Raw genomic sequence first — 14,527 nt, 5'->3', positions numbered from 1 at the left:
TTCAGTTGTGTAAGGCTCTTCTTCGTACAGGCATTTAGTTTCCATGGCTGCATACATTTAGAAGAGTGTTTCCCTATTGCTTTAGCACATAATGTAAGGGTCAAGGAATTTCTTTATTTTGCCAACACATTTTGATATACCCATTCATAAGTACAGTTCCAAGAGATAGAGATGTACTTTTGTAAACATGTTGATCGTAAGACAATGCATGAGAGCTGCAGTTAAGGGTTATGCTTTCAGAGACAAGACTATTCTATCACAGCACAATGCTAATATATCCTTGAGCATTTTAAGTTGAACATGTAATGGGACTGACTGGTTCCTTTTCCTCGGGTCTTTCTGCTCATGTAGGTGCTTCTGAGATGTCCATTGGTTACAGTTCTAGATTAAATTGCATACTCACAAATCTAAGGTAAACAGCTGAGTGGCACATTCATGTTCTTGAGATAAAATTAACCCATACGTGTCAAGTTTTTAATTTTTTATTATCAGAAACTGTTTTGTCATTGACTGGATCAAAGGCATTTGCATTCATCGTGATTTCAGAAATGAAGTGTCAACAACAGACTCAATCATTTTAACAAGCTCTATTATTTATGAGGCACAACCAAGTCCTCATAAAGAAGACAAAGATGTACAGTTGAAAAGCTGAAAATTCTATCCAGCAACTGGAAAGTCAGCCAAGATATGTCAGGCCTGAGTCCTCCCCTAGAGGTCTGTGAGTAGACCCCAATCCCAAATTTGGTGCTTTTCCTGCTCCTCTGGGTTTGGTCTTGTCCTCCTGCCATATTCATGTGCTGATGAGCTTGTTCTTGTGCAGCCACCTCTTGTTGCCCTTCTCAGCCTTTGCCCTCTCCACAGTACCTGCAGGGACAGTGATTTAAACCCTGGCTAATGCTACATTTCCATCATCGTAATAGGCACAGATGACACTAGATGCAGGGACCACAGTTTCAGGGTTTAAATACTGACAAAAAAAATGCAATTGTCAATTATAATAAAATTAATTGTTTAAAAAAAATAAAACTCACTCAGTTTTGTATTAGCAAACTGGAATGCAGCACCTTTGTTGGCCCCTTTCTTATTATTGAGTGAAAGAAGTTCGTTGTCTAAAAGGAAAACAAAAGAAACCTCATTCAGAGTGGGAAGACATGTTTGTATCTTTAAACTGCATATTACTGTCGCACCTATGGAGACTAGGTTTGTTTCTTGAAACTTTGCTATTTAATTCAGTTTTATCATCACACATACTGTATGGCATTCATTATGATTTGGACTTGAAAACTAAGAAAATAATCTTCATCGAGCAGTGAGTCACAGCCCATTTGTGCAAATTCTAATACAAGATAAGGAATGAACCCCAGGTGGAGGATAAGATCAACTCACTAGTTAAATAAGTCAAACATGTTCTTACTTGTTGCCCGCCGAGTTCCTTGTCCATAGAATCGAGACTGAACAAAGTCCATGGCCACTTTCTGATGTGTACTGGCTGTAATCTGGTGCTTCACTGTTGTTACACTACAATTTGCCTGTAAACTACATAGTGGTTGAGGTCATTAAAATCCACATACAATGGGCATATTCAAAAGACAAAACATTGAGCAAAAGGCAATAGTTGGAACTTTACCTTCGTGCTTTTTCTTTAATCGGTTTCATATCACTTGAATCCATTGCTTTTTCTTTCTCCACTAAAAGCAAGGACAATTAAACATTTCTTAAACGAAAGCAGTGTTGTCCCACCAAAAGCACACATTTAAAGTGACACCAATACATATTCACAAACAATAAGTTCCCAAACCTCACATAAGCAAGCGAGTCAATTATTCGCTTAAAACTACATACCCTCATTTCCTGCAATGCATGGGATGGCATCGTGTCTAGAATAGGATAGAAGGGGGTAATAACAGGTCAGAAAAACTTCAACAGAATGCAACAAAAGACCTCATGTTAATTAAGTCACTTTACCTTATTGGTGTTGCATCAATTTCCTCCAAAACGTCTTCAGGAAGAAGTCTTCGTTTCTAAAGACATTAATAGGTAAATGACTGACAGTGTGAAACCCTTATATGCTGTATCTGCAGGACATAATGGGGATGTATTTGCATCATTAGTGATTAGATGCTGACACAATTACGAGGAAGTCAACAGTTACACATGGAACGTAGTCAAGAAAAACTAGCGTGACATTTCTGCTAACCTTTTGTTCCAAAAAGAGCTCTTGCTTCCTTCTTCGCTTTTCTTTCAATGTCTTTTTGTCTCTGTAAATAAAGAAAATGCAGTGACTGGTTACCTATATACTAGACAAGTTCACTTGGATGGCACAATGCTAACGTTAGCCAAGTGAGCTACCTTCTGCTCGCCTCCAATGCGTCTTTTACGCTCTGCAAAGCAGACCTTTTGGAATCCTCAAAATTCACTTCTTCTGGAGCCTCATCGTCGCTGGAATCAAACCGTAAATTATTGTTCTCAGTTATTACTTCACTACTTGGGTTCCCTGGCCCACGTTGCGTTTCACTGGTTTCAGCCATGTTGGTGGAAGCTACAGCATCAAAATAATGTTTCGTCACTTTGGTTCAGCCAATCAATGCACAACCTTTTAACTTGTCAAGTGTTTGTGGGAGAAACATTGCCCCCTGGACGTGTGGGTATGCTAATGCAGCGTCCTGAAACTTCGTGCGGCTGTAATGCCTGTAGCATACACATTTGTTTATAGTCTAGCCTGTATCATGACATTCGTTACGAAAAGCAACCATGTCAGGCTTCAAAATGTATCCTAACAAATAGCTAAAACGGCAACTCCCATGACTTGTAAAGCAAACACACAAAGGCAGTATAATGATTACTAAACAATAAGCGTACACGAATAACAGCCACCTGCCATGTTGCTACCTAAAATGATAGGCTATAGACTACTCATATAACAGATCTATTGATATTATAATATGTCTATTCAAAATAGTTTAACAGTGTTGATCAAATAGTGGTAGGCCCATGGCCTCTACTGCCCGTCTCCTCGGCGATCAATAAACGACAGCTAGCGCTAACCAATAAGATTGTCTTCAGTAAAGCAGCTGTGACTACCCCGCGTCAAAACACCCATATCGTAGCGCTGACGGTACGGTACAATCATCCGTTGTTCCAGTTGGACGCACGTAGGCGCTACTCTGCCTTCATTGCACCACGAGAAAACAATTAAAATGGGAATTATGAAGACATATGTGCTTTGGCTTACTCTTTGCTTGTCGCTGGTAATATCTACACTGGGAAACCCAGCTATAGCACCACCGGCCCAACCTTGCCTTGCTCCGGTACAATGGGAGGGAAGGACTGTGGTGTATGATCACAGCACAGGGCGCAACACACGGGCTTCAATGTCGTACGATGGACAAAATCAGCAAATTCGTGTACTCGAACAGAAGAGAGGCCATGTACCGTGTAAAAAGTACGTAGGCTACACCAATTATTTTGTTGGTGTTTCTCTTAGCATCCGTAATGCATAGGCTACAGCGTAAAGACATTATCTTTTAGAAATGACCACCGAATTATATGCAATAACCTGTGTGTATGTAAATGTTTACTATAAAACAGCGTCACAGTTTACTGCTGTATGACGTTAAGATGTTGTTTAGTCCTGTCACCAGTTTATTATAGCGGAGTCATGGGCAATGGAGATTTCATCATGGAGCCATGATAAATATAACCTCTAGCTATCTCGTGTTATATAGGCCTACAACTTCGATGTAGGCGTTGTTTGTCACCACGACTGCCTATTGTCCTCGTGCTCTGAGCAACAATAGCTTCGACTAATAAGATCACTGTATTGCTTATTTTCACCAGCTTGCGAGTGTTTATTTCCATTTAATTACTGCATACTACTATTTCTCAGGTACTTTGAGTACATCTACTTGTTCCAGAGTGGGGTAATGTTCCAGATTGAGCAAGTCACTAAAACAGTGCTCAAAGTTGGCTCTGACACAGGCGTGGGACCCCTTTGACATCCCCTCGAACTCCACCTTTGAAGACCAGAACTTCATTGGAGGCCCAGGAGACATGATTGAAGTGCAAGAGTGGTCTGACAGAAAGCCAGCTCGCCAAAGTAAGGACTGATGTAGTATCACAGGTGCTCTCATGTTAGTTTCAGCATTCCATCACCACTATCAACAGGATGACAAGCACTAACCTTTCAGTTCAGTGTACTTTATATTACTTTATATGCTGTATTTGACTTTTCTGTCTCTGTTGCCCGCACTCAGATGAAGCCTGGCTGGGCGTGTACACGGTGAAAGACTGCTACCCTGTACAGGAGACGTACACAAGGAACAGCAGTGTGACCACCTCCACACGATTCTTTGATCTGGAACTGGGCATCGGCGACCCCAGCGTGTTTATTCCCCCACCCACCTGTCAATCCGCCCATCCAGAGAGGATGACATCAGACTGCTGAGTCCATTCCTCCATTCTGGTTCTCTTACACTATGGTGACGATAGTCTGTAGATGATACTAGTACACTGGAAAGCTAATGTTTGTATGAAACATGAAGTGCTGAACAACCTCCATTAGCTTTGGATTAGAATTTTGCTCAAATCAGTAATTAACCTAAATGGCATACATTGTGTGCTTGTTGATGTGGTCACAGTTGCAGGAATCTAAAGGATGTGCAAAGCATTTATTTTGATATGCACTTTTTCTGTTTTTCACTTACTGTTATTTAAATCTGTTGTAAGGTATGTTAGTAGATGTTGCGAACTTCCATCGGTCCAGCAATTGTAGGATCACATCCTCCCATCAACGGTGCTGTTTACACACAAAATAAATCTGTTGGAAATGTTACTCTTTGGTTAATACATTTATTCACACTAAGTAAATGTTTCAACTCTGAGAGTAACAGGAGACTCACAGAGGTAGGCTTTTTTGTCAGTGCATATGTGTCTTATTGATAGTGATCAGAATGTAAGCCTACCATTAATGCAGTTAACTTCTAAACAGCATGGCATACAGCAGTTTATTGTTGCCAGTTTAACTCTATTACTTTGAAATGTTAAGGTGTTTATTATTATTCACAATCATGATGTAAAATTATTTTTTAGCGTGTATGCCATAATAAAACAAACAAACAAACAACATTTTCTCCATTTTAGTATCAGCATTGAAAGGAGGGTGGTAAATGGGATGTGGGTCTCCTGTGGAGAGAAAGTTGTAGAGGGCTTGAAAGGCCACATTCACCACAATCCCACTGCCATCTGAAAGGAAGTTTTGATTGCCTCTTTACCTTACATTTTCATTTCCAATTGTACATGAGGTTACACTATTTAATAATTCAATAGAGTCCTTCATAATACAGTATCATTTTTGTGATTTCTAGAAATAAACGCACTGTTTAGAGCTGAGTTCTTGCAATGTCATCAGGCCTACATGACTATATTGAATTATTTGAAAACAATACTTTCCTACTATTACCACTGCTACTTCTAGTAATAATAATAACAACAGTTGTTTGATAATAGGTAATTTCGATGCAAACGTTTGGAGAATAATAAAACTTGATCAGGTTAAGGTCACTACATATCCCATGAATCATTGACGAACGGGTGCTTTCATTATTGTCCGACAGGAACAAATGACTCATCGCTTTCTAGTTCTCACAGTTCATGTAGGAAGCTGACCGTTCAGACAAAAACAACGCATTCGCATTCTTCTAATGTAGCTATATGTGAAAAGGTAAGCTTAACCACTGTCAGTCTTATAAGTCTGCTAGATGTATTTAATCGTCACAAGTGCTTGCTAATCTCGAGTATCTCAAGTATCTCAATGCCGAGATGGCTTTTGTGTTTTGTGCAGGTTTTGTTGTCTACAACAGGTTTTCTATTGCCGTTTGAGAATGACAACGTTTATTTAAGAGACCTAAGATGCATAATATTACCTGTTAATATATATCGTTAGCCTTAGCAAATGCAGTTAGATTCTGGGCGGAATTGTTTCCGCTAAAAAGCACGGCACTAGCAGTGGAAGGAAGGCTAGCTAACTAGCTAGACGTGTTTTCCCAACCAGTAGTGCGGTGTTGTTCGTCTTGAATATGTGACATTGTTGAACTCGATTTGATCTCCGCCACGGGCGATGACCGTCAGAAGGCTACTGTGTGGTATAGATTTGTGCATTGCATCTGCCACTGCGCTTCTTGTATGTAAATGCATAGATATGGCTTTAATATTGTTATGATCGCGATTCACTTCTCACGGGCTTGTCATATGGAACATTTGGGTTCTAAGCGGGTCGCTAACAGTAAACAGAATTTGTAACCTGAGGCACTCTCTGTACCAACTCTATCAATATTCACGTATAGTGGTCTATCCAAAGCTAGATGAACAGTACAAGATGTTTTGAACCTTAAGGTAGAATGCACAATTGGCTTATCAACGTGTGTGCCTTTTTACTGGTAGTACCAGTACTATCTGGGCCTAAAGTTTGTCACAAGACCTAGGTCACCTACTGTTCACTTCCTCAAATTGTGTCTACAAAAAGGGTTGTAAAAAATGTATTTCGAAAAGTTATTTGACCCCACGTCAATTTTATTTCGCGGATAATATATATTTCAAAACACTGGTGTGATGTATCTTTATACTATAATAGAGTTTTGGTTGTAGTTTAAAACATTAATTGGTAGAAGAAGGCCTGCTTGGCCATGTGAAAAGGAATTTGCTCTTTTCAACTGGACAATGGCAAGTGGGAAATGACCACATTTCAAGACAAAAAAAGAACTGATATTTGTTACGCACAAACCCTTAGCATGCATCATTTTAAACATGCATATGTAGGACTTGACATTCCCAAAACGTTAACAACCACATGGTGTCTATTTCCTACCCTGTGAATATACTTACATGGCTGCAGTTGCTCAGCACTTTCTGTCCAAGTATAGTACTGCTGGATATGTGCTCATGCAGAGGAACAAGTGTGATTATTTTGTATTAAATACTTCTTGTTTTACTATCATTAGGCTTATATAGTCTCAGAGCCGGACACATAACCACAATATCTGTCTGGGATCAAATATGGGATGGTCTGGTCTAAATGTGAGTATGTAGGGGGTCTGAAATGTCTAAAGCCCAATTTATGGTTGTCCGTTTACGGAGACTCGGAGACACGGAGTGCCCTCTCTGTCGTGGCACACCCTCTCCGAGCACCTCTCCGTGGCCTGACGTGCACCTCCCAAATTTTGTAACTATCCGTCTCCGTCAATGAGTCAATACATCGCTGTTTCCCTTGTGGGTAGTAGTATGCCAACATTAGATAGCTGGCTCAGACACATCACCACCATCTTCTTTTTAAAAATTGCTTTGCAACACCACAACCGTCGGAGAACCATAAATGAAAACAAGTCCGTCGAGGCAATTGCGTGACCACGGAGTAACGGAGTTGTAGAAGTATATTTCGGCCTTAACCCTACCCCACACCTTGTGATGATGGAGCTCAAAGTATCATTTCAGATTTAAGCGATGTCAAAGTGTTCATGCAAGTATAGGGGGGACCTAATACTCTCTGGACCAATGGCAATTTCATGTGTATTTTTCACAGAAAAATCCAATTGTCCTGTCCTAAACCACTGGTTGGCTACAGTACAGTGTTCACCAACCCATGTTTACTGTGTATGTGTAAGAATGCATGTGCTTTTTCCTCCCATCTCTGCAGGAGAGAGTTGTGACAAATGATGTCACCCCAGTGTGGGTCTCTTCTACACTGAACGCGAGCAGTGGGCGGGGTTAGGTGTGGAAGCGGGTGTTGTCAATCATGGACAGCCAATGCAGTGGCAGTATGGATTCTCGAGCCATGCCCTGGGGCATGGGCTCCGCAAGCTCCACCCCCCTCTCAGCCCATGTGGAGTCTTACGAGCTGGCGGAGAAGAAATGTATCTCTGATGTGAGGAGGACCTTCTGCCTCTTCGTGACCTTTGACCTGCTCTTTGTCACGCTACTGTGGATTATAGAGCTGAATGTAAGCAACAGAATCACATTACGCCATCGCTTCAGCTCAGGGGAAGCACAGAAATCTTAGCCTTGACCTTGAGACATTCACTAGTAGGGAAAAACCTCCAGACACAATGAGCATTTTGTGTTAGAGATTTTACAACTACTAAAACTAGCCTTGAATCACATTGCTGTTGCTATAATAAAAATAGGTTGGCAACCACTTCAGATCAAAGTCCAGATGAATAATTGCATGTCACTGGACTTAAAATAGGTTATTATAGCCATGACATGGCCTTATAAACTGTTGTGAGTTTTAATGTTTGATGACAAAGTGTATTTTTAATATTCTTGAGAACCTCACTGAAGTAGACTCAGATGAAGATGAATTGAGCATATAAAGACCTGAACATCCTTTGTCCTGTCTTTCCCCATCTGTTCCAGGTGAATGGAGGTATTCAAAACCAACTGGATAAGGAAGTGTTGCACTACGACTACCATGCATCCTTTTTTGACATATTTGTGAGTGTTAACAACTTAACACCTTTGCACAGCCTTGCAATTCTCCTTCTGTTCTAGAGTATATCCCAGCAGTGGAAACATTCTGATCATTGTGTACTTCACTGTCTCCTGGTAACTTTTTGTGTTGTGTTGTGTTGTGTTTGTGTGTGGTGTCCCGTCAGCTGTTAGCTGTGTTCCGCTTCGCATCCCTAATCATGGCATATGCCGTGTGTAAGCTGCGCCACTGGTGGGCGATTGCGGTAGGTTGGCCAGTTTTCTTGCAATAGAGCAATTTCCCAGAAGTACAAAAATATGTGTACACTATGACGGTAGAGGGCAGTGTGACCTCTGTAGATGAAACCCCACAGAAAGGAAACGTGTAGTGACTGAGTTTGCTCTCAACCCTAGTTTCATTAAGGCAGACGCATGCCATCTTTGCATGTTTAGAGGAACCATTTGATTGATTGTATTGATTGTTTATCCACTAAGGCACAGGTTTCAGTGGAATAAATGTATGTAGTGGAATAAGATGGTTTACGTATGTTCCATTGATTGAAGAGAATGTCATTTCATTGCAACCCCTCATGAAGTGTTCATTTCCTAACAGATTTCAACGGCAGTCACCAGCGCTTTCCTTATTGCGAAAGTCATTTTATCGAAGGTACCAGGCTTCTTATGAGTTATGTCATTTCATTGCTGTCTTTTTATAATGTGTCTTCGACAGTGTAACCAGGTCATGCTATTCAGTAGCCCAACGGAAGCTGTTATGCTGTCTGTCTATCTGTCTGTCTCACTCTCTCACTCCCATTCTCTCTTTTCTCTCTTTTCTTTCTTTCTATCTCCCCTTGCAACCTGTAGCTCCTGTCCCAGGGTGCTTTTGGTTACCTGCTGCCCATTGTGTCATTTGTGCTGGCTTGGATAGAGACCTGGCTGCTGGACTTCAAGGTGCTGCCACAGGAAAATGATGATGAGAATAGTAAGTTCACAACCTCAGAGACGACACAACCACACACACACACACACACACACTGATGTGTGCACTGCACACACACGTACGCACATGCATGTACATACGAAGGGCCGTAGTTAGGCAGCGAAAACAGCTGGTGGAAACGGCTTACACTGCCCTGGTGGGTTATTTAGCAAACCTGTGTTATGGGTTAATGCAGTTAATCTATCTCGGATATCCTCGAGGTTCAAATATATCCTGGCATGCTTTTTAAAAAAGAATAAAATGTTTGTTTTAAAAGGTTACACTTCTTGAAAGACTTAAGCTTCTGGGAAGAGGTAGTCTAATTTGTCCGAGAATGTCATCTATGACGTAAATACACAATAATCTGGTCTGGTATCTGGTCATTTCTATTCCCATATGGTAGTCTAATTAGGCAGCAGAAGAAGTGCTGCGTACCAGCGCATTTTCCACAAAAAGATCTCTTCTTGGCCACTACGAAATGCAGACAGAGATCGCATTCAGGTTCATCCATCTGTTCAAATTCAGCAACATAAATATAGGTCACAATCTCACATATCTTATGCATTCCTCATCCATGTAGACTACTGGTCACTGCTGCTCTTATTTTCCCCTGTCTGTGGGATATCTCACATTGTCAGTATATCTACACATGCAGTCACCAGAAGCCTCGTATTACGCAAATCAATACCTTATGTCCACTCCCGTTGCTCAGTTAAACAAGCTTTCACTCACCTGTTGCAAATAAAAAAGCCATGTAAAGGATAACAGTCAATTAACGTTGAATGCCATAGTTACCAGAGATGAACCTGCTGTTGCAGTAGCCTAGAAGCTTAAGATCATTCTTTCACATCACCACACAGTAGGTTGCCTATGCTATTGGAAAGAGGAGTGAAAGTAGCCTATGTTTCCATCTGAAAACCTTTATTTCTATACATAATAGATCTGACCTCTTCTGCTCCCAATTTAGATTATTAAATTGAATATGTACCCAATCATATGTTACACATGTTTGGACATCGACGTGAGATGGGCTATATCAATCTCAATACAAATAATGTTAGATTGTCATGGAATCTAAGTGACCAAAACCTTTTTTATAGTCTCAAAATCCGATTGCCTACCCTAAATAACAATATAGCACATTCACAGATCTACCAGGGCCCAGTATACCACCACACATTCACAGATCTACCAGGGCCCAGTAACACACCACACATTCACAGACCTATCAGGGCCACTAACACACCACACATTCACACACCTACCAGGGCCCAGTAAACCACCACACATTCACAGATCTACCAGGGCCCAGTAACACACCACACATTCACAGACCTAGCCTTAGTGTGTGCCCATAATACCATCAGTAAGCAGACCTTTACTAAACAGTTGGTTTACACATTTGCATAGTAACACATTTATATAATTTAGTTTACAAATTTAAATAAAGTAACAAACATCCCCATCATATAATAGTAACCGTGTTAAATGTTTGTCATTCAGCATTTAACTTAATTTAATTGAAGTAATTATTAATAAAATTGCCATGCCAGGTGAGGTCTGTGATTCGAATCCAATACACTTTCTGTCAAATTCAACTCGAACTGAGCCATACACTGTTCCAGCAAAATAAGCGCGTTGCTTCTGGAGGACTGAAGGCATGGGTGTTATTTGATTGACTGTTGAGTGCAAAATATCAACAGTTTTTCCCCTGAATCACAGACTACACCTTTAATATTAACAGAATGAAAACATGTCGCGGTAGCAAGTGTTCTGATGTTGTGGTGACCCCCTCCTGCAGGGTATCTGTGTGCGCTGGATGCTGCTGAGAGGGCCCCCCTCATGCGCCCCCCGGGCCCTATGTCTGACGGCCAGTTCTACTCGCCTCCGGAGTCTGTGGCAGGTGAGCTCCATTGGGCACGGATGAGAAAGATGCTCAGTTAGGAAACTGGGAAAGCCTTAATCCTTGTTATTACTTTTTAGAGTATTACTTTTACCTATTACTACTTTTTAGAGAAGAAATGCAATAGATTATAGGCCCTTATTATTTTTACAAAAGCCATACTGTGAAAACATCAGCTATGAACATAACAGCATTGACCATTATAGCCTAACTTAGCCCGTGTTCCCTTTCAAATTATCAGTACATTTCAGTTCAATACAGTTTTATTTATGTTTGTTTATATTTATCTATATATTTACATGTAAAATTATTATTCATATTACAAGCAGGCAGTGCAGATATTGGACATGTTTAGAGATTAGAGTAAAAACTAAGCATCTAATGTTTCTGAATTATAACCAATTCATGTCAGCACTTTGGTTTCCACATCAGGTTACACCTGTTTAGTGTACAAGACAAACTAAAGTTATAAGGCTTGTCTTAAATTCATTTGTTGTGTATATTCAATGAGAGATATTGTTGTGGAAGGCTGCATTGTGATTTGCAGCTGCATTTCAATGTACTTCTTATACTCCGTCAACTACTTCTGTCATTGAGTCAATTGCTGCCATAATTAGCCTGGAAAGGCTCTTCTCCTTCGACACTTTAATTAGTGTATCTCGTTTATTCTTTACCATTAGTTATTTTGGCCAAGTTTCCTGTCTTGCTGCCAGATGCTCTGGTACAGTTAATATGTTTTTTATAGGTGGTGTGCAGGTGCAGTCATCTCTCGTGATATTTATCTATCTGTTGCTCAGTTCAGAGAAAAGAAAGGTTTCCTGTAGCCCACACGGCTTCTTGGAAACCCCCCTCTCATGTTCTATTTATTGAGGCGCATATATTCATAATGAGTCTGTGTAAATATATGACACTACTCTATTAATATAGTATATTACATTAATCTCACTCTATTAATACAATAGTGAAACATGGCCTCTCTGTTGTGGATTTGACTTCCAACCAAGATGTATTTATTTATTTATTTATTTATTTCCAGATTCTGATGATGAGTTATTGGATGAGGATAAACATGACCCTGAGAAGCCCATTATCTAACAGGTAATGTACTTAATAGCAGGGTCCCCATGTACATTTGGTTTGAAAGTATTGCATTATTTTAGTTTTGAGTCTGAATTTGGAGAAATTAAGTGTTTTCTAAATATACTTTGTGTAAGCTATGGAGTCAATCTTACTAAAATAATCAAACTTATCTTAAGGCAAACTCGACATACTGAATATTATATTTCAGATCTTTCCAGGAAGGATTTAGACGTTTATTGTATGTCCCCAAATGTAAAAACCATGTTTACACCTGTGAATTAAGACTTAATTATTAATGTGTAACATCAAAATAAAATAAGACATTTTTATGACTTTCATAGTGGCCAGTTAAAAAAAAAAAAAACTACACTGAATCTGCATTCTTGTTACTTTCCCTGACTAGAGTGGGGGCCTAAGAATCAACTGTTTAAACTTGTTGTTGCCTTAGTTTTTATTTACCCTCTAAAATAATCAGTTTAATTTGAAAAAGTGTGCAACCTGAAAACACATTCCAAAAATTGTAATCTTGTATAATCCAGGGTATGTCTTTGGTGTATGTGTTTAATTTAAAAAACCGACCCTAATAGTTATTAATAGTTAATAATGACATAATATTCTTAAATTGTTTGCATTGTGTTGTTGCTGGGGACATATGTTCCAGTTTGTCTTTACTGTAGTGCCGTCCTCATAGCTCATAGTTGCGTGCAGACGCATAGCATAGCATAGCACAGCATAGCATAGCATAGCACAGCATAGCATAGCATAGCACAGCATAGCACATTCTCACTGCAGCTCTTTGTGCTGTTGCAGGAACCCTCTTCTCACAGCCATGTGGCGTAAACACATGCTGGGGCCACCATACTGGTGTCTGACAACCCCCCACCCCCACCCCCACCCCCCGAAGCTCAGCAAACCCTCATGGTTTCCACTCTTCCCACCAATCCTGTCTGAGCAGGAGGATGGGAGAGGAGCCCGCCACGTGCCCACCACCACTGTCTTCTTCAACCCCTGGTCCACTCATTTCATTTCACAGAACAAACTGGTGAAGTGCAGTGCCTTTTGCCAGAGACATTTTAACTTAAATGCTTGTCAGACCGTTTTCAAACTTTTCTTTTCTTGTCTGTGCCATCTCCCACGTGAACAAAGCCTGGATGTTGAGGAGGCTGAGGGTCCTTACGGATTGGGAGTGAAGGATTCTGGGTCCGCTTTGTGCCTGTACGATATGCTCTGCTATGCTCTGCCCTGTACCCTCCACACACAGTCACAGCTCCCAATGTCTTCACTGCAGAAAGACTCTGAAAAAAAAAAAAGAACTGCAGCACTCCCCTGAGTATGTGTCAAAACAAAATGTGACTGAAACTTTGCATCTTGATGGGCTTTAGGAAGGTATGTCATATTCACAGTAATGAACAGTACAGCGTGCAATATTCACAGTAATGTACAGTACAGCGTCCAATAACATGTGATCCTAGTTTTGTGTTTGATCATCGCATGGCTGGCAGATGTGGCCAAGGCCTTGAAAAGGTGCTCTGGTGTCATCTGTGTTTTCTGCACGCGTTCATGTCCTAGTGAAGGACCTCGCATGTACTCACACAGAGGTCTGTTCACAGTGAAGGGCTAACCTAACTGGACACCCAACAATATGCTCTTAACGTATGAAGTGATGTATTTGTATGCATGAACATGTAATCTGTAGTTAGTTTGTTTTTATGTGTGAGCGGACATTGTGTGCTCTGTGCTCTGACCGAGATGATGACACCACGCAGAGAGGAGCTCGCTTTAGAACACGTCCGGCACCATTCTGTGCCGGGCCACACTGGGCCCACATCCGGTCCTCGTCTGGCCCAGAACCGGCTGCTCTCCCGGTAGCCACAGCTGCTAATGAGGGCTCATGCACTGTGTGCAGGAAAAACAAGCACTGGTGACGCATTACAACGTTTCGAAATGAAACCAATTTTGTCTTTTTATTTGCCACAATAAATATACTGTTGATTATTTTAACAAAAATGTGGTTATTGGTTGTGTTTTTGCACTATTGCACCATGCAAGGAACTGTGCATATCATAGAATGATACTTCAGTTATGGTAGAAGTATGGTAGATATATGC

General features: G+C 40.6%; 3 protein-coding genes across 3 annotated transcripts; 2 read left to right on the top strand and 1 right to left on the bottom strand.

Moving 5' to 3' along the window:
- Positions 1–572: 572 nt before the first annotated feature.
- On the bottom strand, positions 573–2,581 carry nol7 (nucleolar protein 7). Its single transcript, XM_031563077.2, has 8 exons — positions 2,350–2,581; positions 2,198–2,258; positions 1,966–2,021; positions 1,843–1,877; positions 1,628–1,688; positions 1,415–1,536; positions 1,032–1,109; positions 573–864 (listed from the first exon to the last, which is right to left on the bottom strand). The coding sequence occupies exons 1-8, from the start codon at positions 2,526–2,528 to the stop codon at positions 791–793; spliced, it is 666 nt and encodes a 221-aa protein (XP_031418937.1). The 5' UTR covers positions 2,529–2,581; the 3' UTR covers positions 573–790.
- Positions 2,582–3,031: 450 nt separating this feature from the next.
- epdr1 (ependymin related 1) lies at positions 3,032–4,831 on the top strand. The gene is given in 4 exon segments (XM_012835875.3): positions 3,032–3,442; positions 3,887–3,947; positions 3,949–4,096; positions 4,254–4,831. Coding segments are annotated over 4 exon segments (645 nt in total). The 5' UTR covers positions 3,032–3,197; the 3' UTR covers positions 4,445–4,831.
- A 749-nt stretch (positions 4,832–5,580) lies between these two features.
- stard3nl (STARD3 N-terminal like) lies at positions 5,581–14,426 on the top strand. Its single transcript, XM_031563129.2, has 9 exons — positions 5,581–5,719; positions 7,688–7,990; positions 8,407–8,484; positions 8,646–8,723; positions 9,071–9,124; positions 9,322–9,439; positions 11,238–11,339; positions 12,376–12,437; positions 13,230–14,426. Exons 2-8 carry the CDS (start codon positions 7,787–7,789, stop codon positions 12,432–12,434), a joined length of 693 nt encoding a protein of 230 aa, XP_031418989.1. The 5' UTR covers positions 5,581–5,719; positions 7,688–7,786; the 3' UTR covers positions 12,435–12,437; positions 13,230–14,426.
- The last annotated feature ends 101 nt before the right edge of the window (positions 14,427–14,527 follow it).

Source organism: Clupea harengus, chromosome 25 (assembly GCF_900700415.2).
Source record: "Clupea harengus chromosome 25, Ch_v2.0.2, whole genome shotgun sequence".
NCBI classification, from domain to species: Eukaryota; Metazoa; Chordata; class Actinopteri; order Clupeiformes; family Clupeidae; genus Clupea; species Clupea harengus.
This window is presented reverse-complemented; position numbering and strand designations above follow the sequence as displayed.

Coding starts and splice junctions, on each gene's coding strand:
- stard3nl (XM_031563129.2), top strand. CDS start 7,787: ATGGACAGCCAATGCAGTGGCAGTATGGATTCTCGAGCCATGCCCTGG. Junction 7,991..8,406: donor TGTGGATTATAGAGCTGAAT/GTAAGCAACAGA, acceptor CATCTGTTCCAG/GTGAATGGAGGTATTCAAAA. Junction 9,125..9,321: donor CGAAAGTCATTTTATCGAAG/GTACCAGGCTTC, acceptor TGCAACCTGTAG/CTCCTGTCCCAGGGTGCTTT.
- nol7 (XM_031563077.2), bottom strand. CDS start 2,528: ATGGCTGAAACCAGTGAAACGCAACGTGGGCCAGGGAACCCAAGTAGT. Junction 1,537..1,627: donor ATTAAAGAAAAAGCACGAAG/GTAAAGTTCCAA, acceptor ACCACTATGTAG/TTTACAGGCAAATTGTAGTG. Junction 865..1,031: donor GTTTGCTAATACAAAACTGA/GTGAGTTTTATT, acceptor CTGTCCCTGCAG/GTACTGTGGAGAGGGCAAAG.